The sequence below is a fragment of the Leptopilina heterotoma genome, unplaced genomic scaffold (genome assembly GCF_015476425.1).
Source record: "Leptopilina heterotoma isolate Lh14 unplaced genomic scaffold, ASM1547642v1 Lhet_267, whole genome shotgun sequence".
In the NCBI taxonomy this organism is placed as follows: Eukaryota; Metazoa; Arthropoda; class Insecta; order Hymenoptera; family Figitidae; genus Leptopilina; species Leptopilina heterotoma.
In genome coordinates this window covers 925385-950690 of record NW_025110976.1, presented here as the reverse complement: position 1 = coordinate 950690, position 25306 = coordinate 925385, and the positions used below count along the sequence as shown (strand labels likewise).

The window sequence follows — 25306 nt, the reverse complement described above, 5'->3', positions numbered from 1 at the left end:
TTAGGTATTTCGTCCCAGTGTGACCCGAGTTCGCTCCCCGAAACCGCTAGATATTTTTCGTTTGAAATGAATTAATTCTTCATATTAGGGTTTACTTATAAGTTTGTAGTGTGATAAAATAATAATATTTATTTCAGTGTTGTGCTTAATTAAAGGAAAAAGTGAATGTTGTTTAATGTAAAAAAATGACATGTGTTCAAGAATCAGTAATTTTTATATTTTTTTTTAATTATGTAGTTATTTAAAAATAATTTTACAGATAATTTATTATAAATCATTTATTATACGGAACAATAGATACACCAACAGTAAAAATATAGTTTCGTAAAATTTTAATTTATTTAATTTGTTGACAAAAAAATTTAACGTTATATTTTCAAATTTGTACGTGTTTAATACGTAACGTCAATATAAAGAAAGTTTTGACATTTCCAAGTGAATTATTTTGTATAGTTTTTCTACAGGACTGATGATCAGAAACTGTAAAATTTGACTGGACAATAACTTGAAGAAATTAGCGTGACATCACTTTATAGTTTTTAGCCAGTTTAACTGTAAAGTGCCTCGAAATTTTCCAGTGGAACTGTCCAGTGCCCTTAAAGATACTATGACAAATTTCTACTAGGGTACTGCTGATTGTCAGTTAAAACCATGATTTTTAACTGATTCAAATTAAGAGAATATATTATTTATCATATTATAAATAATATACCAATAGATGTTAAACAGGTACATTTTAGATATTAAATAGTTTAAAGCATTTTTAACTTGTTTTATTTAGAAAAAGTGACATTGTCACATATAATTTCTTATAATCTTTGAATATAAAAGATTGTGACGTAACACATGAGTTCACCCCCCCTCCCCCATGTCACACTGAGGGTACATTTATACGACGGTCGGTAGAAAAAAAATTTACCGAAAAAGTCAAAATCGCGTTCACACTTCGCTTTTCCGATAAAATGGAAAAACTGTTTCTAGCGGGAATTTTAAAATATATATTTTATTTAAAATGAATTAACACTGTTTTAAGTAAGAAAAATCAAGTTTTTATTAGATGAATATTGTTTTTTAATGATTTACAATAGGAAGATGAATTTTCTTGATAAATAACCGTGTAAATAAATATTAATTAACTTTTGTTTTGAAAAGTTGTAAGCAACGTTGACAGCTGTTGTTGATGCGGAATTTTGTGTGAAATTGTAAGTATAATGATAAATTATTAAATAATATTTATATAATTTAAATAAAAATGTTTAATGGGGATATTTAATATGCATTTTATTATGTGTATGTACATATAAGTATAACTTATTTTTCGAAAAGTAATATAGATTTAATTGTGTACATAACCTATAAATGTATGACAAGTACCCTTCAACATAAAGCAAGTAAATTTTTTGTAAACAAAATATGCAGTTGTAATTGTTTGATAATTTAAATCCCTAATAATTCTTTATTTGGTTTTGTTTAATTTAGACGAGGAACGTTCATAATGGATCTTGAGTATCAAGGGGTATGTATAAACAAAATTTAGTATATCAATGTTATATTCTAACCATAAATTTGTTAATTTATATTGTTCATGAAAATAGTAATAAATTTATCAAAAAGGTTTAGACATTATACAGTAGATGGTAAATTTCTTTCGATTTCTATCATTATTTTCAATTTATTCAAATACAAATGTACGTTATTATTTTCGAAAATGTTTACAAATTTGCGGCATTTCCGTATGGAAGAAAAAATAAGTGTTTTTGAAAAATAAAGTGTAAAATAATTCTCACTATAATTCAATTCAATTCAAGTAGGCATCCAATTTTATTTTATCTGTGAGGGTAATCGCTACTAATATTTTTTTTACTAGGTTGTAGATTGGGAAGAAGACCTTTCTTCTGATGAAAGCAGTGATGAAGAAATTGTTTTATTGTTGCTTCTACGAAAACGCAAGCGGAGGTGCGACAGAAGATTTTGGGTACATCCGTTGTGGAAACGTCGGAAGCAACAGGGTAAATCTTTTTTAAATTTTAATTTCGTTTTTTGGAAATATATTTTTTAAATAAATAAATCATTCTTCAACACGAAAGTTTGAAAAATAAAATTGATAGTTATATTCCTGAAAATGAAATTTGATAATATATCAATTAACACAAAATATATTGTTTAAAGACATAAACAATTACATCAATTAACACCTTGTCCACGAATTCTCACCTATTCTTAATTTTTTTACAGGAGTCCACGATAATCTTTTTTGTGAAATGGCCATAACCGATCCACTGATGTTTAGGCAGTACATGCGATGTACTGTAATCCAGTATGAGAAATTGTTACAACAAATTGGAGGACAATTAAAGAGTATCCCCACTAGGGATGATATTATTACTCCATCCCAGAAGCTCATGCTTACCCTGAGGTAATTTAAACATAAATAATCTGTTCCAATCGTATATTTTACCCTTTACAGATATGCAAATAGCTTAAAACACTACTAAATAAAAACTGAACACTAATAAGACTAAAAGAGAAATAAATAATAAAATACTATCAAAACAAAAAACTAACTCTAATTACGAAAGCTCAGCTTTCTAATTCATATAAATAAATTTTACCATTAGAAGAATTAAAATTTTCTTTATAATTTTGGAGTAATTTCAAATTTCTGTATTTCAATTTACTAATAGATTGTCCTTAGTCTTAGAATAAATCTTAACTACTATTCAATATATTTAAAACACTCAAGTTTAACTGATCTTAACCCGTAAGTACTATCGCTTTTTTATTGTCTCACTCGCACTCCAAAAGTGCCCTATAGGTTGAGTAGTGTTGCGTGAGACTTTTTCTCTGTAGCGCGAGTGCTGACGGGGTAACGAGATTTTGAAAAAGAAAATTTCAAAATTTTGTCAAAAGAAATTGAAAAACTTATTTCCTTAATAAAATAAATATATGCCTTGCTTAGGTTTTTGGCAACTGGGGAGACTTTCCATTCCCTTCAAGGTCAATTCCGGATAGGACTTTCTACTATTCATTTGATTGTTTATAAAGTTTTAAAAACTATTTGGAACACACTGCAAGAAAGTACGTTAAAGGCACCCACTTGCCCTGAAGACTGGAACGTTATTATAAAGGGATTTGAAGAAAAATGGCAATTTCCACACTGTTGGGGAGCAATAGATGGGAAACATGTTATAATGCAGGTAATTATTAATTTATAGTCATTAAAATAAAGAATGGATGATAATAACAATTATCCCTGTAAAGTTTATTTAAAAATAGAAATTTGCAATTTTTTGAGAAACAATTTGGTCCTTAAAGGGATAATTCTGCCTAACAATATTTAAAAAAATCATAACACTTAATAATTATTTTCTGTCATTTCAGGCCCAACCACATAGTGGTTCTAAAAATTACAATTATAAAGGGCACCACAGTGTACATTTATTGGCACTATGTGACGCAAATTATAAATTTGTAATTATCGATGTTGGCGCTCATGGCAGACAAAGTGACAGTGGTGTTTTCCAAAATAGTAATTTTGGAAAGAAATTAGCTAACAACACTCTTCATTTGCCTCCTCCTTCAAAATTAACTCCTGAAGGACCACATCTTCCTCAGGTTTGTGTTGCAGACGAAGGTTTTTTATTGACCTGTAATATTATGCGACCATATCCCGGAAGAAGTACGGGAAATTTGCCAAATGACCAAAGGATTTTCAATTATAGACTCAGTCGAGCTCGTCGAATCATAGAAAATACTTTTGGAATATTAGTATCACAGTGGAGAATCTTTCGTAGTTTCATTAATGGAAGCATTGAATTAATAGAATTGATCATCTTGGCAGCATGTTGTCTGCATAATTTTTTAAAAATAGAAGAAGAAGATTTAAATGAAGATGAGCGTCACTACTGTACGCAAAATTTAATTGACAGATTCGAAAATGAGGTGGAGATTGATGGAGATTGGCGAAAGGATTTTAGAATGGATGCATTTACGTCATTTGAAAGTATTCGTGCAGAAAAACTTGCTGCTATGTATGTCCGGGATGAATTCAAAAGGTATTTTTTAAATGAGGGCAGAATATCTTGGCAACAGAAAAGAGTTGATGAAGGTTCTTTCTAATAATTTTTTTTTCAAAGAAAAGTAAAATTTTTACTTTGTAATTGTGAAAATCAATATTTTATTTATTGAAATAAATAGGTATTTTTTAAAATAAATAAATTTATTTAAGAAACAGTTTCAATTCCTGAAATTAAAATTTTCATTCAACAATATTAGGTAAGCTCCAACTACAACATTCTCCATATTTTCCTGAACTTTCCAAAATAATTTATTTTTAACTTGTAATCGTTAACTTAATAACATTAAATTTTGATAAAACAAAAGTTATGTGCTACTTGATTCTGATAAATTACAAGTTTTCGAAAATTTAGTACAAGTCACAGTTATATTTACAACTTTATATCTTTTCAAATAGTTTCTTAAATTTCTTTCTAACACTTTTTATTTATATAATTTATAAAATTTAGTATTACGTCTTTTCCAAAAAACATTTTTATTCAAAATATTTCTAAAACAATTTTTTAAGATTTTTAATTTTATTAAAGTTTTCTATTCTTATTTCAAATGTAGAGCTCGAACCAATGAAAGTATTTCGTAATACGGACTTTACGGACAAAAAATGAACAATTACGGACCAATTGCTGGCAAAAATATAACCAGTCCAAATCAAATAAGAGAACACTTTACTTAAAATTACAAATTAAATTTTTCACAACTATAAAACATCAAGATATCAATAATTCCAGTCTTCTATAATAATTTTCATGTATTAAATTATTATTATCTAAAATTTAAATTGAAATTCATTTTTAAATCATTTTTTATTAGAAAATTCTACGAAAATTATATTATTTAAATAAAAAAGTTTATTGAATAATTGTTTATTTCTTAAAATTGAATTCTCATAAAGAATATTATCTAAAAATTTTTTAATAATGGAATTCTTTTGGCGAGTTCTGAAATGAGTTTTATTAATTATGAAAATAGTTGAATATTCCAAAAAAGAATTTTATTATTTCCAAAAATAATAAAATTGAATCCGTGTAAAAATTGTATTATTTATGAAAATAATTGAATTTTTGCGAAGAAATGTATAAAAAATTTGTAAATAATTGAATTTCTTTGAAAAATTTTTTTAAAATAGTAAATAATGAAAATCTTTGAATTGAGAAAAGTTTTAGAAAATAATTGAACTTTGCCAAGAATTTTATTAAAATTTTTAAAAATAATTGAATTTTGGAGAAGAATTTAATTATTTCTAAAGATAATTGATATTTTGACGAGAATTTTTAAAAAAATTTGAACATAATTTAATGTCTGTGATAATTTAATTATTTTTAAAAATAATAGAATTTCTGAAATCATTTGTAATTTCTCTACAATTATCCAAATTATATCGTAGAATTCAGATTCACAAACTTTTCGTCTTTTCTTAATCAAATTACGAACTTTTACGGGATTTACGGACCTATTTCTAGCCCAGCAAATAAAATTTTAAAAATTTTAATTATGATAACATTTTATAGAATAGAATAGAATTTATTTCTTGATGCTACAAATAATGTTTTACATCTCTTACAGTCTTGATAACATTTTATATTAAATTAGTACATACAAGAAATTTACTTATTTGGTACATTTCGTTTATTTTTTAATTTATTGTTCTTTTCTTGAAACGTTTAATTTGTTAAAAACAAATTTATTTATAAGTAATTTGAGAACAATATTTTATAGAAAAAAATAACTTGTTTCTTGAGCAAATATTCGTTAATACTTATTTTGCCTAATATCACAAGTGTTTCGATTTATCAGGTACTTTTAAGTATTAAATACTGATTATGGACGAACTAATAATACATCATTAATTATAACTAAAGCAAAATTTAAATTAGCTAGTTACAAACAGTTTTAAATATTCTAAATTTTAAAAAATTTTCGCAACTCATAACACGTGACATTACATTGCACAACGCCATTAAAATACTACGTTAGGAAAATAAATTTTAAGAAAAAAAGTATTTTAAATTCGATGCAAACAAAATAAAATGGATTATAAGATTAATATTAGTTTTGTGCTGTTAACGTCATTTTCTTTTGAAAAATATAATTTGTAATAGCAGACTGTATTTCAAGCCTGTTTGCACTTGGAAATTTATGCAATTCTTGAGAAATCCAAAGTGCCCATTGATGAACTTCATCCTCTGCTTTTCGAGATTCACGATGATTTTTTTTATTATTTAAATTTTCAATAAGTGCTATTTCCAGTGGATCCAGAGATCTTCTCCTTTTACCTGCAATGATTATTAGTGTTAATACAAATAAATTTGTAATGAATATTAAGACAAATTATTAAGAAAAAAATGTCCATGTCTTTTAATAAAAATAACGAATATTATGTATTTCTTTTTCATATGAATATTTTGATGAATAATGTTTATATAACTGTATAAAAAATTAATAGACCTTGCTTAACTTACATGACACCGACAATTCTGCTTCTTTATTTTTCTCAAAACCGAGAGCACTTGCATTATCACTGCTTGATTCCTCAGGTGGTTCGAGTGCAATGTTAGATATTGTACTACAAGTATCAAAAGAATAATATTAAAAAATTTTTGAAATAAATATGTGCAAAGTATTACATGTAAGCAATGTATTTCTTTAAAATACATTTATATATCTCGTATACCCAGAATTTTCTTTTTTCCGTCAATGGTTATGGAAAATTGAGTCTAATATTATTTCGGAGATAGATACCAATAGATACCTTTTACCGTGGAGAGACAAATATTTTTAATTTTATAACTGAAATTCTCAAAATATCTCGAATATAAAGTATTCAGTTAGAACCAGTGCATTTAAATAATTAACTTTGAAAATAAGTGCTACATGTACATAAAAGAAAGTATTAAATAATACTCATAATTTGATACTTGCCTACCAGGGGCCATTATTCCTCTAAGAAAAGAGAAGTGTTCATCGTAAACCCAAAATTTTTTAACTTTAGCTGCTGATCCGCTTCGCGGTTTAGATATTCGCCGCATGAACGTTTCTTTTAATGAAGTATACTTATCTTTGGCAATCCTGGGAGTCCAACCTGTAATTTAAAAAATGAAAATAATGAAAGCTGGATAGAATTTGAATTGAATCGTTTTTCTTTAGTTTTGAAGCGAAAAAGCTAGTCTTTTTGAAAATTTAAGTTAACAGTATAATTACCATTAAATTTATTGGCAATATTGTACCAAGCATCACCGATTAAAACTTTATTTCTTTTTTCAAGCGGTAAGGTGAAATTCCAAATACATTCGTTTTGCCTGACCAACTCCAACAGTGCTATTAAATTTTCTTCACTCTCCTCATCTGTTCTACTACTATTTACGTCAATGTTATTGCCTTGTTTTTTATATACAGGATTGATTGGCAAATCAGTAAACATAGAATTCACAACTTCAATATTTTCAGAAACTTTCTGGAAATTATTTCCTGCAGCCAATGTGCTTTTTCCATCTTCAAAATAAAAATTTTCCATTCCTTTTGTGTAATCGGAAAAATCGTCTATAATGTCAGTCTTATGAAAATTTGTCTTAAGGGGAAAGACTTTTTTATTTTCAATTGTTCCAATAGATGAATTATTAATCTCTTTGACGTTATCATTTTTGTCCAACGCTGACTGCAGAATCTGATAACAATAAAAAGTTAATTAAATGAAAAAAATGTTAGAATTTTTTGTATTTATAATTTTTGTTCAAAACAATAATTATAGTAGTAATAATGAATATTAAGTTACATATTTCTCTTTTTTATCAACCGGACTAAGTGACAGTACAGAAGCATTTTTAAAATGAAGATTTACGAATTTCCCCTTTTCAATGTTGAGAATGGATGGAGACATGACAACTTTCATGTTATCATTTGTTTTTAATACTGGCTGCGAAACCTATAAATATAATAGAAATTGTTGATACAAGGAGTAAAACACTGTATTTATAACCATTTCTTAGGATAATAATATTATAAAATATATGTTACATATTTCTTTTCTTGATCACCCGGCTTAAGTGAGAGTGGCAATGTAGGTGGCTTTTGTAAATTGAGATGTACTAATTTCTTATTAGCTGACACTTTTGGTAATAATTCCTCTCCATTTTCTACTTTTTTGTCTTTTTGAATAAAGATAACATTTCCCACGCGGATTAGATTATCAAAGTCCGCGTCCCCAAAACATGAGTGTTTCCATCCATTTGAATAGGAAATTTTTTCCTTGCAACTGTTGCAATATAAGTCCGTTAACACCTAAAACATAAAAAATGACATACATATATTAGTAGCGATTACCCTCACAGATAAAATAAAATTGGATGCCTACTTGAATTGAATTGAATTATAGTGAGAATTATTTTACACTTTATTTTTCAAAAACACTTATTTTTTCTTCCATACGGAAATGCCGCAAATTTGTAAACATTTTCGAAAATAATAACGTACATTTGTATTTGAATAAATTGAAAATAATGATAGAAATCGAAAGAAATTTACCATCTACTGTATAATGTCTAAACCTTTTTGATAAATTTATTACTATTTTCATGAACAATATAAATTAACAAATTTATGGTTAGAATATAACATTGATATACTAAATTTTGTTTATACATACCCCTTGATACTCAAGATCCATTATGAACGTTCCTCGTCTAAATTAAACAAAACCAAATAAAGAATTATTAGGGATTTAAATTATCAAACAATTACAACTGCATATTTTGTTTACAAAAAATTTACTTGCTTTATGTTGAAGGGTACTTGTCATACATTTATAGGTTATGTACACAATTAAATCTATATTACTTTTCGAAAAATAAGTTATACTTATATGTACATACACATAATAAAATGCATATTAAATATCCCCATTAAACATTTTTATTTAAATTATATAAATATTATTTAATAATTTATCATTATACTTACAATTTCACACAAAATTCCGCATCAACAACAGCTGTCAACGTTGCTTACAACTTTTCAAAACAAAAGTTAATTAATATTTATTTACACGGTTATTTATCAAGAAAATTCATCTTCCTATTGTAAATCATTAAAAAACAATATTCATCTAATAAAAACTTGATTTTTCTTACTTAAAACAGTGTTAATTCATTTTAAATAAAATATATATTTTAAAATTCCCGCTAGAAACAGTTTTTCCATTTTATCGGAAAAGCGAAGTGTGAACGCGATTTTGACTTTTTCGGTAAATTTTTTTTCTACCGACCGTCGTATAAATGTACCCTTAGTCACAATTCTCAGACCCCCTCCCTCCCCCTAGCCGCGTGACGTATTATGTGTACAGCCCCTTACTTATTAAAAAAGTTTTGTTTATTATTAAAAGAACAGGTTTTTAAAAGAAAAACAAACAGACTAGGTAATTATTTTTTAAAAATATTTATTAATGTTATTAATAAATAATTAATTAACTAGCATTATTTATTAATTTTAAATAAAAATAAATAAAATTTTAATTGAAATTATTAATTATATATTTTATTGGACTAATCCATTATTAATTATTATCATTAACAGTTAAAATAACGCGCGCGTGTGGCTGTGTTTTGTATGGTGAATAAACATACTTAAAAACCTCAAACTGATCAAATAAGACACTTATTTACAAAAGACAGTTGTAAACGTCCAAATGTCTTCTGTTAAGACAAAAAACAAAAAAGTATAATGTAAGTGTTTCATTAGAAGGAAACTTCTAATAAATAAAGTAAATCATCGATGATATTTTTTTTATAATTTCTTATTTTTATTAAAACGGATTTTAATAATAAAAAAATGTAGTATTATTATAATTGGGCATTTATTCATTCTTCCTGTATGCCATGAAAAATAATTAAAGCTCTAATTATTTTTCAACATATTACTTTTTCTCACGTAAGATAACCCGTGTGGATAATATTAGGATATTCCACGCGAGTCTCCCATAGGATGGAAATTTGGATATCCCAGGGATACCTCTGAGATGTCGCAAATATCCCAGGGATGTTCCTTAGATATCCCAATAATCAGCGGGATATCTCTGGGATATAATGACGTCCCCCACAAATACCGATAGTTAACCCTTAGAAATATTTCTTATGTAAATAAGGTTAGGTTTCTCAAGTAACCTCGTACTTTGTCAAGTTTTCTTGCTTTTAGCCCTAAATAAATTGTAGACATAAATAGTTTGTAAATTAAACAAAAGATAGCGGAACGATCACCTTAAATGCAATTGACCGTCCACCGGCAACAACTCGATCTGTGCTCTGACGCAAGCGTTATTACCAGTCGAGGAGCAGTGAGCGCCTCTGGTCCGTTCACTGCTACTCAATTGGTATTATGGAGAGTCCACAATAGGTGCAAATGCTAGGCTAGTGCAAGTACAAGTGCAAGTGTCACAGAGTTGGACTTGGTTGCGCGCGCACCGTGTTGCCAACTGTTGCGGAGTTCGTGAAAAAAGTTTTTCCTTTTGGTTTTGAAACTTCGCCGTTTTTGACAAATTTGTCTTAATTTAACACCGCCCAGCATTTATTAATTAAATTATTTAAATTCTTACGCATTTTCATCAAGTAAGTAATTATTTTTTTACTAAAATTTTAAATTACCTCACCAAAGCCACAAAATATTATAGGTTATGTTTACTATATTAAGATTTTATTAATTTTTTTATTATTATTAATGTTATTTAATTAATAAACTAATGTTCTCATAACCTCTGAAATATTTAATAAATATTATTTTTGATTTTCTTAAATTGAAAGAAAATTTTTTATCAAACTTTATTTATGATTTTTTTCTGCTCCTTTTTATTTATTCGACACATTTTTTTTATTTGAAAGAAAGATTATTTTTTAATGTTACAAAAATTTGTTAATAAATAGTTGGATTGAAGGCCCACAAAGTTCGAATTCAAATTCTTTAAATTTTTTAAAATTGGTATATAAATTCTTAATTTACTTTTTCTAATCATGAGGAACTGGGAATTCTACAAATGTTAATAAATTTTCATGTGATCACTGAAAAAAAATAATTGTTATTTATTACCTGACGTGATATTAAATGATTTCATAGAAGTACTATTGTAGCAAAAACTACATTACGAATTTTTTTACAGTTTTTTACAAGGATGTTCAATTTTTATTTTATAGTGGTAATCTCAAACCACTGGTTGAATTTCCTTCATTTGATGCAGAGGTATTTTCATGAAAGACGATTACCTTTCCGACGTTGGTGGGTGAAGCCACATATACAAGAAGACATGCGAGATAATTTTGGAGCCTACGAAATGTTGTTTTTATATTATGCAAATCATGATAGCGAATCTTTCTATAGTTTGATGAGAATGGATGTGAAATCGTTTCAAAAATTGTATAGTTTTCTGCGTTTAAGACTTATCAAAAAAAGTTGGAGAAAGCCCTTGAGCGGAGAACTGCGCCTTGCTTTAACACTGAGGTAAGTTCCAAATTTATGGAAAATATTTCTTCATTTGACAAAATTTTTCTTTAAATCAAAGTTCCAAGGTTGCTACAAAAAAATTAAGTTTCTTTTTCTGTTTTTTACCTACCAATTTTATTCTTTCGGATTTTTCCCTTAATTCGTTGATTTTCCTAATCTGTGGTAAAATTTTAAAAAAATACATAATATACTCTTTACAAATAAACATAACATTTCCTGTTTATAGTTATCTGGCTTACGGTGATAGCCTCTTCACTACATCAAATTTGTTCCGCGTGGGTAGAAGTACAACGTATGAAATTGTAGGAGAAGTTTGTCCTCTGATATGGGAATTGTTGTCGCCGATTTATCTTCCGTGGAAATCTGCCGATGAGCTTAAAGTTGTTGCCCAGGGTTTTTGTGCAAGATGGGATTTTCCAAACTGCATGGGAGCTCTGGATGGCAAAGAAATACGGATTAAAGCTCCACCACATTCTGGCAGCATGTATTATAATTATAAGAAGTTTTTCAGCTTCAAATTATTAGCAATATGTGATGCACTCGATAATTAATTTTAAAAAATTAGCTTTCGAAGATTATTTATTTACAAAAAAAATAGTTCAATGTCTTTGAAGAATTTTATTGTTTATGAAAATAATTGAATTGTTGCAAATAATTTTTTAAAAATGTTTTAAAAAGAATTGATTTTTTGTGAAAAGTTTTATGTTTGAAAATAATTGAGTTCTTCATAAAGATTTTATGAACATTGTTTAAAATAATAATTTAAATATTATTTTTGAAAGTAATTGAAATATTGTGAAACATTTGTATAAAAATATTGTTTAATAATTGATTTTTATGAAAATACTATTCTAAATTAATTGAATTACTATGAAAATTGTATTGTTTATGAAAATAGTTAAATTTTGTATGAATAATTGAATTTAGAGTTTTTTTTTTAAATAATTGAATCGTTTTAAAGAAATTTATTATAATTTTTGTAACAGTTCTTTGAAATATGTAGGTTCTGTGAGTGACTTGTCTGCATTTCGCAACACCGATTTATACAAAGCCCTAGAAATGGGTGAAATTGATCTTCCTAGAGACGATTTCCTACCTCAAAGCAATATTCTTATGCCATACTTTTTTATCGGTGATGCAATTTTTGAACGAAACTGACGCCTTTTAACAGAAACAATATTGTTTCCGAAGAACAAAGAATTTTTAATGAAAGGTATTTTAATTATTTATTATATTCAATTATGATTTATAAGAAAAATATTTAATAATTTAATTTATTGTAGATTATCCAGAGCACGAAATTGTATCGAAGACTCTTTCGGAATCTTGACGAGCAAATGGACAGTTTTCAACAATCGACTTGATTTTAATACAGAAAAGTCGATAAGCGTTGTTCAAGCATGCATATGTTTACATAATTTTGTAATCAATGAGGAACTGATTAATAATCCCGAGAGAAGACGAGTTTCTGTTCCCGCGCGAGTCCGTGCAAATGAAGAAGCAAGGAATGAATTATTTGTTCATCATAATATGCCTAATGACGCTTATGATCAACAACATCTTTTAGCCACCTATTTCATGTCCCCAGAAGGAGCACTACGTTAAGGTATTTTTTTTATTTGAATTTTAAAAAACTGCGGCTTCGTATTCATCTCCTTGTTACGAATAGGATTTAATTTAATAAAAGTAAAATAGATAAATTATTTTATTATCAATTTAAATCTGTCGTGATAACGAAAAATGCTCTTCAGCAAATTAAATAAATTTGAATAGGTAGGGGACTTTTCCTCTCTCACAATTATTAATATCAATTGTGTAGTTACAATTAATAAGAATAGAAATTATTGGTTAAATTAATATTTATTTAATTATCAAATTTACATATATTTTATAAACCTTTAATTTTCCAATATATAAATGTTCTGGGATTAAAATATAAATTATAATAAAAAAAAGAATGTGAATATTCTTTTTAGTAAAATCTCATGAAATCAACTTATGAAAATTGATTTGTGTATATGAGTGTAATGTGAAATTATTTACTCACTTTTAATCGTTATGTTTGCTTCTTTTATTTGTATTTATATCGCAGCAATCTTCCTTTTCTCTTACTTGTATTTAGTCTCAAACTTGATATTCTTTAAAGTGGACTTAATCTCAATTCAATATTTCTATTTTACAATAAATGGGGACTACGCCCTTTAATTCACAAAAAGGATAAAAATTCTTTAGTCTTTATGACTCACAATATATATAACGTTCAGGTACTTTGCCTGAATTAAACTGCCCAACTTAGTTTCGCCAAGTTTACGCGGGCAACTGCCCAGATTTCTTCTTGTCAATTCTTTTTATTGATTGACAATTAGGTGGGGAAATCCTCAATGCAGTTTATTCTGACAGCTTGCAGAATTTGGTACTTGCAAAATTTAGATTTTGACCACTTCGTTGTTGTGCAATAATTTACAAATAATTGAAAGAAACCTTGCCTTGCGATATTAACATAAAAAGAAAAATGTGCTTTGCTTAATTTAATTGTGCTAATTACCCGATTAAAAGTGGGTTGTTAAGAATTTTGCTTAATGTTGGAATTTATTGGTGTTGCCAATAAATATGTATTTTTGTGTAAGAACGATAATTGTGTTTTTAGGTTACAAGTCAAAATTATTAAATGGATTCTATATAATTCAATTAAAATTCGTAGTTTCTATGTAAATATAAAGGTTACGAAGTCATACGTAACACTCCTAAAACAAATTACTATTATTCCTGTTTTCGATTTGCTACTATTTGTATACTTTTTTTAGATTTGTTACAATAAAAACATAATTTTTCTTTTTATTGTGAATTTACACAACTTTAAATCCGTTAATATTTATTCTAAGAAATCAATTTTTTTAGTATGATTATGATTAAATTATTCAAAATAATTAATTTTTCTATTAAGTTCTTAAAACACTTCAAAAAAATTCGATTACTTACAAATATTTCAATAAAATTCTTGTTAAGAATTCCATTACTATTGTAAATAAAATTTTTTACAAAAATTCAATTACTTTATAAAAATTATTCAAGTTTTGAATTTAATCTATAAATTAATTAAAATTCTTTGAATAGTTAAATTCTCGTAAACATTTAGAAATACTTATTTAAATTTGCAATTAATTGGGAATTTTGTCAAATTTTCGTGATTTAAAAATTTTTTTTTTAAATTTAATTTTTTGATTCCCATTCACTTCAATGCATTGCTTCTCCTCCAGTAAAACAGCCATATGGAATTTCCCGCCACCCAACTCGAACTACCTAATAAGAATGAAAGTGTTGCGCAAGCGCAGCGCGCAACTTGTAGCAGTCGTTGTCATTCCTCCAAGTAGACAGAGTGAGACAGACAAATATCAAAAAGCCTGTTTGAACACGTGTTAGTGATAGCTCATATCTGCACAATAAAAAAAAGAATTTAAATTTAAAATGAACACAATTAATCAACAAAATTTTGATAGAATTTTAGTTACTTTGGTGTTTCAAAATCCGTGTATCTATATACCCTACGTGCAACAAACATCACCTCCAGGCACCTTAGGAAGAACGTGGTCCCAAATAAGTTGCAAATTAAAAGAGTTGAGAATCCCAATAACAGGTAATAAATTGTGTATTAAATTAAATGCAGGCGATAGATGTTTACAGTTTTACATTGAAAACTACATTTTATATTGTATGCTTTGTTGTCACGCAACCTGGAAATCCCTGTTTAAAAATTTGATAGAAATGGAAAGAAAAAAATTTCTTTCCATTTCAATCCTGTTTCTGAATCAAAAATTTTCAACAATTACAATCAGTTTCTATCACATAATTTTAATAGAAAGTCTATCCAAATCAATACTTTGTCTATCCGAAAATTGTCCCATGCGTTGTCCCACTGATTTCGAAGAAAGTCCTATCAAATTCTATCAAAATTGATTATTAAAAATTGTTTCCAATCCAATAAGATTTTTTGATTTAAATTCTATCAAATCCTGTATCGAAAAATAACAAAAAGTTCTTTCCCATTGTATCCGATTGAAAACATAGTTTTAAAAAAAAATTTGTGGAAAAAATAATAAAAGATTCTTATGACCTTTAGTAACATTATATTCTTAGCACACTCCAAACATACAAACATTCTAAATTAAACTGGAGGAATTAAATTAAAACTTGTACCCTATGGGAATCAAACCCCGCACCTATGACCTATCTATCTAAACGCTTAACGACCGCGGCTATCGAATCGACGTGAGAAATATTTTTCGACCTGTCTATATAAACTGCAACTTTGAAAAACGTAAGTTTATGTAAAATATTATAATTTTTGTAAGTACCTAAAAAAATACAAGCAGAAATTAAAATATTTATAGAGATTTGCAATATATGCTATTATGTTAAAAGTATTAATTAAATATTTAATACATTTTTGCTCAAATGTCATTTGACCGCTTTGTAATTTTTTGCAAATATTTGCAAAAAATAACATTAAGCGAAATAAAAAACAGAAAATTCGTAAAAATTAAAATTCGCAAAATGACTGGGTCAGGCCAGCTCAACTGTGTTAAAAAAATTTCAATGATTTTCTAAAATATTAAAACTTTTATGAAACTCTGTAGTTCACAACAAAACAATAAAACACTTTTAATCGTTTTTTGAAATTTTTGTTATTTTTTTGCATTAACAAAATATTACAAACTTTAAAAAAAATTAATAACTCAAAAGTCGTTTACCATAAATTAATAAAATTTACACTGATTACACAAAATTGTTCACTCTTTTAAAAGAAAATATTTGCATGATTGTAAATTTAAAAATTCCCTATTTTTAATAACAATTTTATAAACAATTTGAATTATTTTTGTGTTCTCTACCCCTCCAAATGCAATAAAACTTATAGGAAGTATACTCAGTAGTCTTTTCTTGAAGCTCCTAATAAACAATTTTGGTATTTTCAATTTGGAATGTACCTAACGAATTTTTTATTAAAAACGCGCGTCCACTCCACAATGGGAAAAATTTGATTGTCGTGGAAAATTCAGTCTAGAAGTTACAAATATTATTTGTTTTTAATAAATTTTTTTAAATGAAAGTTTATAAAATTGTGCACCAATCAGATTAAATCTGATATCTTAACTTTAAAAAATATTATTGCTACGCATTTTTTAACTAATATTTTGGAAATTTTTTCCTCTTTTGTTCATATATGTTGTTAAATAAAAAATATTTGTTAACAGTTTTCAAAATTCTACCGCCACAGATCGGTGCGCAATTTTACAAACTTTCATTTAAAAAAAAATTATTAAAAACAAATAATATTTGTGACCTCTATAGACTGAATTTTCCACAACAATCAACTTTTTCCCACTATGGAGTTGGCGCGCGTTTTTAATAAAAAAATTCGTTATGTACATTGGGAGCGTTCACAAATGATGTCACGTTTTTGGGGGGAGGGGGGGTCTCCACTAAACGTGACACAATGAATTTTTACATATGAAATTGCATGAAATTGAGAAAATTTTTTAACACAGTTTAGCCGGTCTGACCCTACTATTGGCAAAATTACAAATAGCAACTGTAACAAATTCATAAAAATATCAATTCCAGAAATGCAAATTTGCAAAAATAAAATTTGCAAAACAACAATTAGCAGAAATAATGATTCATAACAGAGCAGTTTTGCAAAAAAGAAAAAATAAGAATTAGCAAAAGTATCTAACAATTTGTAAAACTGTCAATTGCGAAGAATGCAAGTTTGCAAAAATAACAAATTTGCAAAATAACAGTTTAGTAAAATAAATATTTGTAAAAATGTAAATTTGCAATAATAATTTTTTGCAAAAATAACTATTGGCGAAAATGACAATTTTATGAATTCCAATTCGCGATTAATCAAACTCTTTAAATTCCAAATAGAATGCATCCCCGAATAAAATTAAACCAAGATGACATTATTCAAGATCCAAACTCAAGCTTGTTGATTTTTAATTTGACATGACAAGTGAAATTTCATGTGGAAGGAATTTAATAGGTGTTCCATCAAAACTCATAGATAGAAAGTTATAAGACGTTTCAGATAATAGGATTTGGTAGAAAATGTATCCAAATCTTTGATAGAGAAATATAGTATTTTCATGTTGAAAGAATTTGATAGGTATTCAATCAAAACTCATAGATAGAAAATTATAAGATTTTTCGACTCATAGAATTTGATAGAATTTGTATCCAAATCTTGGATAGAGAAATATTAAATTTTCATTTGGAAAGAATTTGATAGGTATTCAATCAAAACTCATGGATAGAAAACTATAAGAATTTTCGACTCATAAAATTTGATAGAATTTGTATCCAAATCTTGGATAGAGAAATATTAAATTTTCATTTGGAAAGAATTTGATAGGTATTCAATCAAAACTCATGGATAGAAAACTATAAGAATTTTCGACTCATAAAATTTGATAGAATTTGTATCCAAATCTTGGATAGAGAAATATTAAATTTTCATTTGGAAAGAATTTGATAGGTATTCAATCAAAACTCATGGATAGAAAACTATAAGAATTTTCGACTCATAAAATTTGATAGAATTTGTATCCAAATCTTGGATAGAGAAATATTAAATTTTCATTTGGAAAGGGGCCGTACACATAATACGTCACGCGATTTTTGACCATTTTTAACCCCTCCCTCCCCCTATGTCACACTTCGTCACAAACCTTGAACCCCCCCTCCCCCTATAACGTCACGTCACACACGTAAATTTTAATGTGAATTTTATACATTTGACATTATATATTATATCCTACACTCAAAATTATTGAATCAGTTAAAAATATTTTTTTCTGACAATTAGTTAAAAATAACTGATGTTTCAATACAATTTTTTTTGATTAATTCATTTAGTCACGTTTAACTACCTATATCACCGAAACTTTCCTAAAAATTTATTAAAGATTTACTCGCAAGCTTAGAAATATTTAAATGCAAAGTTTAGTGAAAATTGTGTAAAGATTTAAATATCCCACTTCAATAAATGTTTAACGCGAAACTTTCCTGAAAATATTCACGAAATTATAGTCGAAAATGTAATTAAAATGTTCAGGAATGTTTCAAGCTATATTTTTAAGAAAATTTGACGATAAACATTTATTGTATAGTGAGAAATTTAAATCTTTACACAATTTTAACTAAACTTTGCAAGTAAATTTTTCGAAGTATGCAAGCAAATCTTTAATATACATATTTAGAAAAGTTTCGGTGTTTTGTGGATAATTTTTCAGTTGTTTTTAACTGATTCAGAAGCAAAAAGTCAGTCACTACTGATTGTCAGTTAAAACCATGATTTTTAACTGATTCAAATTAAAAGAATATATTATTTATCATCATATTATAAATAATATGCCAATAGATGTTAAACAGGAACATAATAGATATTAAATAGTTTAAAGCATTTTTAACTAGTTTTATTTAGAAAAAGTGACATTGTCACATATAATTTCTTATAATCTTTGAATTTAAAAGATTGTAACGTAACACATGAGTTCACCCCCCCCCCCCTCCCCCATGTCACACTTAGTCACAATTCTCAGACCCCCTCCCTCCCCCTAGCCGCGTGACGTATTATGTGTACGGCCCCAAAGAATTTGATAGGTATTCAATCAAAACTCATGGATAGAAAATTATAAGATTTTTCGATTCATAGAATTTGATAGAATTTGTATCCAAACTCTTGATAGTAAAATATTGAATTTTAGTATATTATTAACTTTGATAGATAATACATCAAAACTTATGATAGGAATGGATTTCATTTTCTACTTTGGATAGAAGTGGATTGGATTTTTAATATTTGATTAAATTGGATTCGAATTTCAAGGATTGAAGGAAGAAAATTCTATCAAATCCTATCCATTTTAATAATTTTTTTAAACAGGGATGTCAGGGTATTATATAAACATTGAAGAAACCTGGAATAGTCAGGCAATTTTGATCGAAATCCTGGAAAATTATTGTTTTCTTAAGTTATTGTGCTTATTCTTGAAATCTAATTATTCTTAAATATTTCAAAATTAATTCGATTTAAATATAATTAATTTTAATATAATTCAATTATTTTCATGAATTTAATCAAATTTTTTAAACGGATTAAATTATTTTTATAATTAATAATACTCTTCGCAGAATTTCAATTATTTTTAATACAATTTTAATTAAATTTTTTGAAATAATTTAATTATGTTTAAAAGTTTTCAAGAAAAGTCTTCAAAACAACTAAATTCTTATAAAAAATTTTAATAAAATTATTCCAAGGTTTCAATTACTTGCAAAAGTTGTAATAAAATTCTTATCAAGAATTCAATTATCTTAGAAATAACAAAATTCTTTCAAAAAATTCAATTATTTTTAAAAAATTTAATAAAATTCTTCTCAAGAATTCAATCATTTTACAATACAATTTTAATTAAATTGTTTTTATAAGTTCTAAAAAAATTCTGTAAAATAAATAAATTCTTCTTAAAAATTTTAATATAATGATTTCAAAAATTTAATAATTTGCAAAAGTTATAACAAAATTCTTATCATGAATTCAATTATCTTTAAAATAACAAATTTTTGTGCAAAAATTACATTATTTTTAAAAAATTTAATAAAATTCTTCTAATGAATTCAATTATCTTCGAAATTCATAAATAACAAAATTCTTCGCAAAAATTCAATCCAAAATTCAATTATTCTTAAAAATGTTTAAAAAAATGTTAATAAAATTTTTGTCAAAATTTCAATTATCTTAAAAGCTTTTCTCAATTCAAGCAAATTTTTTACAGAGATTAAATTATTTTTAATACAATTTTAATTTAATTTTTCGAAAAATGAAATTATTCTTCAAAATTTTATTAAAATTCGTCAAAATAATTTTAATTATACCCATTTAAAAATTTGTTGATAAAATTCTTTATGAAAATTCTATTTTAAAAAACATTAAATTCTTCAATAAATTATTTATGTTTGTATTTAAATAATTAAATTCTTGTAGAATTTTCTGATAAAAATTGATTTAAATATGAATTTCAGTTAAAATTTTAGATAATTATTGAATATTAAACTCTCTAAATTGAAGTTAGTAAAAATGTGTTCTAATTTGAATTAGTGACTAACTTTTTGCTTTTCAATTAGCAGATTTTACTAATAAATAGTCGTTTCTACTAATTTAATAGTAAAATTTGCTAATTCAAAAGGAAAAGGTCAGTCACTAATTCCAAGTAATAAACATGTTTACCAATTCAAATTTATACAGAAAGTATTGTAGCGTGGATTTTTAGGAATAATTGAATTTTGAAAAGGTTTCAAATTACAATCTTTGAATGTTTGAATTTTTTATACTTTTAATTGAAAATTGTGTAGATTTAATATTTTCTTAAAAAGTTTAATTGAATTTTTTTAAGTTATTTGAAGTTTTTATTTTCTAATACATATTTGATTGAACAATTTCAGAATAATCGATGAAATTTCATAAAATTAAATTGCAAACAAAAGAATTTGAAAATTTTCAATCATTTTTTTTAAAAAATTATTAAAAACAATTAATTTAAAGAAGAATTTTAGTAAAAAATTCCGGAAAACAATAATTGAATTCAACTGATGAAAGTTATTTTGAAGGAGTTACAGTAACAGTATTTTATAATATGAACTAATGATTCCATCAGTCCGTAATTTTTAATATTATTATAAATTTTTTAATTTTAGAAAGGTTTTAATTTGAAATTTATGAAAATCTTAATTCATATGGAAAACTTATAAGGATTAATTATTAAATTTTGTAACATATATGTAGTTTTAAAAACTTATTTTTATTTCATTTAAAAAGGAAGAAAAGTTCGTAAATTGTACAATATAGTTTTGAGAATTTTAGAGAAATTACAAATGATTGCAGGAAGTTAATTATTTCTATAAAAGTAATAAAATTCTTCGCAAAAATTCAATTATGTTCAAAATTTTTTTTAAATTCTTGTCAAAATTTCAATTATTTTTAGAAATATTAAAATTCTTTTCCGAAATTCAATTATTTTCAAAAAATCTATTAAAAACGGTCAACATCTCAATTATCTTTATAAATAAATAGCAAAATTCTTCGACAAATTTCAATTATTTTTAAAGTAATAAAAAATATCAAAAATTTTAATAAAATCCATTGAAAAATTTCAATTATTTTCCAAAGTAATAAAATTCTTTTTAGGAATTCAATTATTTTCAATAGAATTTTTTTAATTCCTCGAAAAAATTCTTAAAAATTTTATTAAAATTCGTCCAAATAATTTAATTATTTAAAAATTTGTTGACAAAATTTTTAATAGAAATTGATTTCCAAGAAAAAATTCAATTATTCAATAAATTATTTGGTTTTGTATTTAAATAATTGTATTCTGGTAGAATTTTCTCATAAATATTGATTTAAAAATAGATTTCAGTTAAAATCTTAGATTATAATAATTGAATTCTTTCAAAGAATTTCATTAAAATTTTAAAAATAATTGAATTTTATCGAGACATTATTTTTAAATTGTCTTAAAAATAATTAAATTTGTACTAAAAAAAATGTTATCAAAACTTTTTTAAAATGTTTGAATTTCTGCTAAAATTCAGATATTTTTGAAAATAATTGAATAGTTGCGAAGAATTTTATTAAGACTTTTGAAAGTACATAATTGAATCTCTGCAAAGATTTTTATTATTTTACGAAAAATATTTAAATTCTTGCGAAAAATGTTATTAAAATTTCTGAAAGTAATTGAAGATCTGATAAGATCTTTGTTATTTTTAATTGATGCCAAGAATTTTATTAAAAATTTTTTTAAATAATTGAATTCCTGTTAATTTTTACAAGAATTTAATTATTTTTGAAAATTTTAATAACATTCGATATAAAGAATAGTTTTAGATAAAAATTCTTAAAAATAATAATTGAATTGATAATGATTTTAATTATTATAAATTATTTTTATTAATAATTATTATTAATTATTATAAAACGTGAAGAAAACGATGACTTCGAGTCGAAGACTCGGAGTTCTCGATTTCTTCATGTTTTTTAGTTATGAAAAACTGAATTTCTGGTTTTAAGTAAAATATTCTCTTATTTGATTCGCCCTGATTCTATTTTTGTCAGTTGGTCCGTAAAGTCCGTATTTTTAAATACTTTCACTTCTTCGAGCCCTGCCTGGAACACCTGGAAAAGTCAGGGAATTTGAAATGAGCAAAATTTTATAACAAATTTTATTTAATTTACAGATCCGCAGAAGAGGTGGAACCAATGAAGAAGATCTTTTAATGGACATTATAAAAAATGCAATTCCAGTTGGTACTTATATTATGATCTTCAATTTTTAGTTCAGCACAGCAGAATTAAATCATTCAAAAATCCTGGATCTTCCGGACTTCAAACTGTTCCTAATGCAAAAAATACTCATCTTTCAGTGTCAGGTGTGCAATTAAATATTTTTTTAAAATTAATTGAATCATTATAAAATATATAATCGAAAAATGTGTATTTTTTATAGATGTTGAAATGTCTTCACCGTCTTGCAGCTCTTGGGGAGAGATCATCAGATGGAAATAATGATGCAGAGAAATCCTCAACTGATGCGGAAAATGTTAATTTTCATAATTTATTAGAAGATAACGAAGCAACTGACCAAAAACCATTTTCGAATTACGATGTCTTATATTTTGAGGATGAAGTTATTACAGTTGATGACGATAATGTGATATCACAAGCTTCAGATTTTTTACAAACGTCGTCATTCTCACAAATTTCTCCAGTTCATCAATCGTTTTCCACTTTTTCGCAATCACAATCTTCATTATTGCCTTCACAATATTCAACTTTGCCAAATGAAGATGATTTTCAAAGTGGCAATTCTTCATGTCGACAACAGTCAGAATTATTCGAATCGCAAGTTAATTCACAATTACATTCCACAGAAGATGAATTTCAATCACAATTAAGAGGATTTTCAAAAAATTCATTGTCGATTTCTGCACTTCAAAATCCTTTTGCAACATTTTCTCAACTTCAAGAACCATCCACATCAGCAACCTTACAATTTGGGGATTCTTCAAAAAATTCTTCCACGATTTCTCAACCGCATATTATTTCTACGACTTCTCATCAACTCCAAAAGCAATCATTAAATCGAAATTTAAAAAGAAAAGTAATGCCTGATAAACCTAATGCATTTGATGCATTCCCTACAGCTCCCAAAATGAGACAATACACTCGAATACAAGATATTCCTAAAACTCAGTTGACTAGTAAAGCTAATAAGTTACCGCCGATAGATCGATTTGCAAAAGAAAAATGTGCCAAAAGGCAAAATGAAATGTCCAGTATTAACGAAGCAATCTTGCGCACGTCTGAAAATTTTCAAGAAATGTCAAATGCATTTACTCAATTCGCGAAAACGAAACAATTAGTCTTACAAAAACAGTTGCAGAAGACTGATACTCCTGTCCCTCGTGGAGATGCTCTCTTTAATTTATGTGCAAATGACTAGATGCAGATTGAAGAAAATAAACAGAAGGATTTAATGGACAGAGTCTTAGATATCTTGCTGAAATATAAAAAAGATTAGATGCACTATTTCGCTGTGTGCTTTTTACGACAAATGTTATTTACATTACTCGTTTGAAAATGCCCCCCTTCGTCATTAATTTTTTCTGTTAAATGTTAAGTATCTCTCAAATAATTATTAAATTACAACAATAATAAATATCACAGGTAATTTTAAAGGTTAAAGTGTGTGCTAATGGTTATCCACTTGCCAAAGAACCACAATTTTCTGTTATATTTTATAAAATTTAATAAGTTTTGAAATATGTACTGCATTTTGCTGATTTCAATATTTGTTAATCAAAATTAAAATTTGACAGAAAGGATCGTTTTTAAATAATTGGTATATTATTTAATTTTGAAGTTGAAGTTTATTTTAAGTTATGTGAATTTTAACTATTCTAAAAAATGTATTATTTTGATACATATCATAAAAAGTTTTTATTATGTTTAAAAACAGAAATTTGAATATTTAGAAATATATCAAATTATATAATGTTATTCAATTATATTTTATAGATATTTAACTACTATTGACGCGCTATTTAATGTTGAAGTTTAAGTTAATTTTAAGTTAAGTGAATTTTCACTATTCACACTAACAAATTTATTATTTTCATACACTAATAGCCATAAACAGTTTATTTTGTTTACAAACAAAACTGAATATTTAAAAATTTGACAAATTATATATTATTATTCAATTATATTTTCTAAATATTTCAGAGAAATTATAAGTTATTATAATTCATTAGTAAAAACAGAACCAAAAATTATTTTTCTTACTTGAAAAGAATAGGGGAGAGGGCCCTAAGGTGGTCACCCATCTTTTAAACGACTGTAGATTTCTAATGGAATTATATATAAAGGTCAATAATACGGCGTTTGAAACTTTATCTTATCACCTAACTTCCTATCATGAAGTTTTTTTCATTTCATTAATAAAAAAAAAGTTATGGCACTTTTTAAAAAAAGTTGAAAATTCGACTTTTAAAAAAGTGGCCCCAAGGTGGTCACCATACAAAAATTCACTAAAAAAGTTTTAAAAAAATGTAAAAAAACGTATTATTAAGTTGTTTATTTAATATTAATTGTTTTTCAGGATGACAGAAACATATTACATAATAT

General features: G+C 26.0%; 3 protein-coding genes across 6 annotated transcripts; 2 read left to right on the top strand and 1 right to left on the bottom strand.

Moving 5' to 3' along the window:
- The first annotated feature begins 1162 nt into the window (after positions 1–1162).
- On the top strand, positions 1163–4119 carry LOC122503662 (protein ALP1-like). Its single transcript, XM_043614288.1, has 6 exons — positions 1163–1202; positions 1480–1516; positions 1868–2009; positions 2236–2416; positions 2960–3197; positions 3382–4119. The coding sequence occupies exons 2-6, from the start codon at positions 1496–1498 to the stop codon at positions 4117–4119; spliced, it is 1320 nt and encodes a 439-aa protein (XP_043470223.1). The 5' UTR covers positions 1163–1202; positions 1480–1495.
- Positions 4120–6112: 1993 nt separating this feature from the next.
- On the bottom strand, positions 6113–9064 carry LOC122503633. The gene is made up of 8 exons (XM_043614255.1): positions 9031–9064; positions 8717–8753; positions 8089–8352; positions 7847–7996; positions 7276–7738; positions 6997–7156; positions 6537–6640; positions 6113–6350 (listed from the first exon to the last, which is right to left on the bottom strand). Exons 2-8 carry the CDS (start codon positions 8735–8737, stop codon positions 6124–6126), a joined length of 1389 nt encoding a protein of 462 aa, XP_043470190.1. The 5' UTR covers positions 8738–8753; positions 9031–9064; the 3' UTR covers positions 6113–6123.
- A 1481-nt stretch (positions 9065–10545) lies between these two features.
- On the top strand, positions 10546–24395 carry LOC122503639. Of its 4 annotated transcripts, XM_043614262.1 has the most exons (8): positions 10546–10670; positions 11216–11553; positions 11783–12040; positions 12560–12769; positions 12840–13162; positions 15054–15190; positions 22858–23049; positions 23127–24395. In XM_043614262.1, the coding sequence occupies exons 7-8, from the start codon at positions 23020–23022 to the stop codon at positions 24120–24122; spliced, it is 1026 nt and encodes a 341-aa protein (XP_043470197.1). In that variant the 5' UTR covers positions 10546–10670; positions 11216–11553; positions 11783–12040; positions 12560–12769; positions 12840–13162; positions 15054–15190; positions 22858–23019; the 3' UTR covers positions 24123–24395. The 4 variants fall into 4 exon arrangements, with proteins under 4 accessions (XP_043470197.1, XP_043470199.1, XP_043470198.1 ...); XM_043614264.1 differs by lacking the exon at positions 15054–15190; XM_043614263.1 differs by lacking the exons at positions 10546–10670; positions 11216–11553 and having other exon boundaries at positions 11681–12040.
- Positions 24396–25306: the final 911 nt, after the last annotated feature.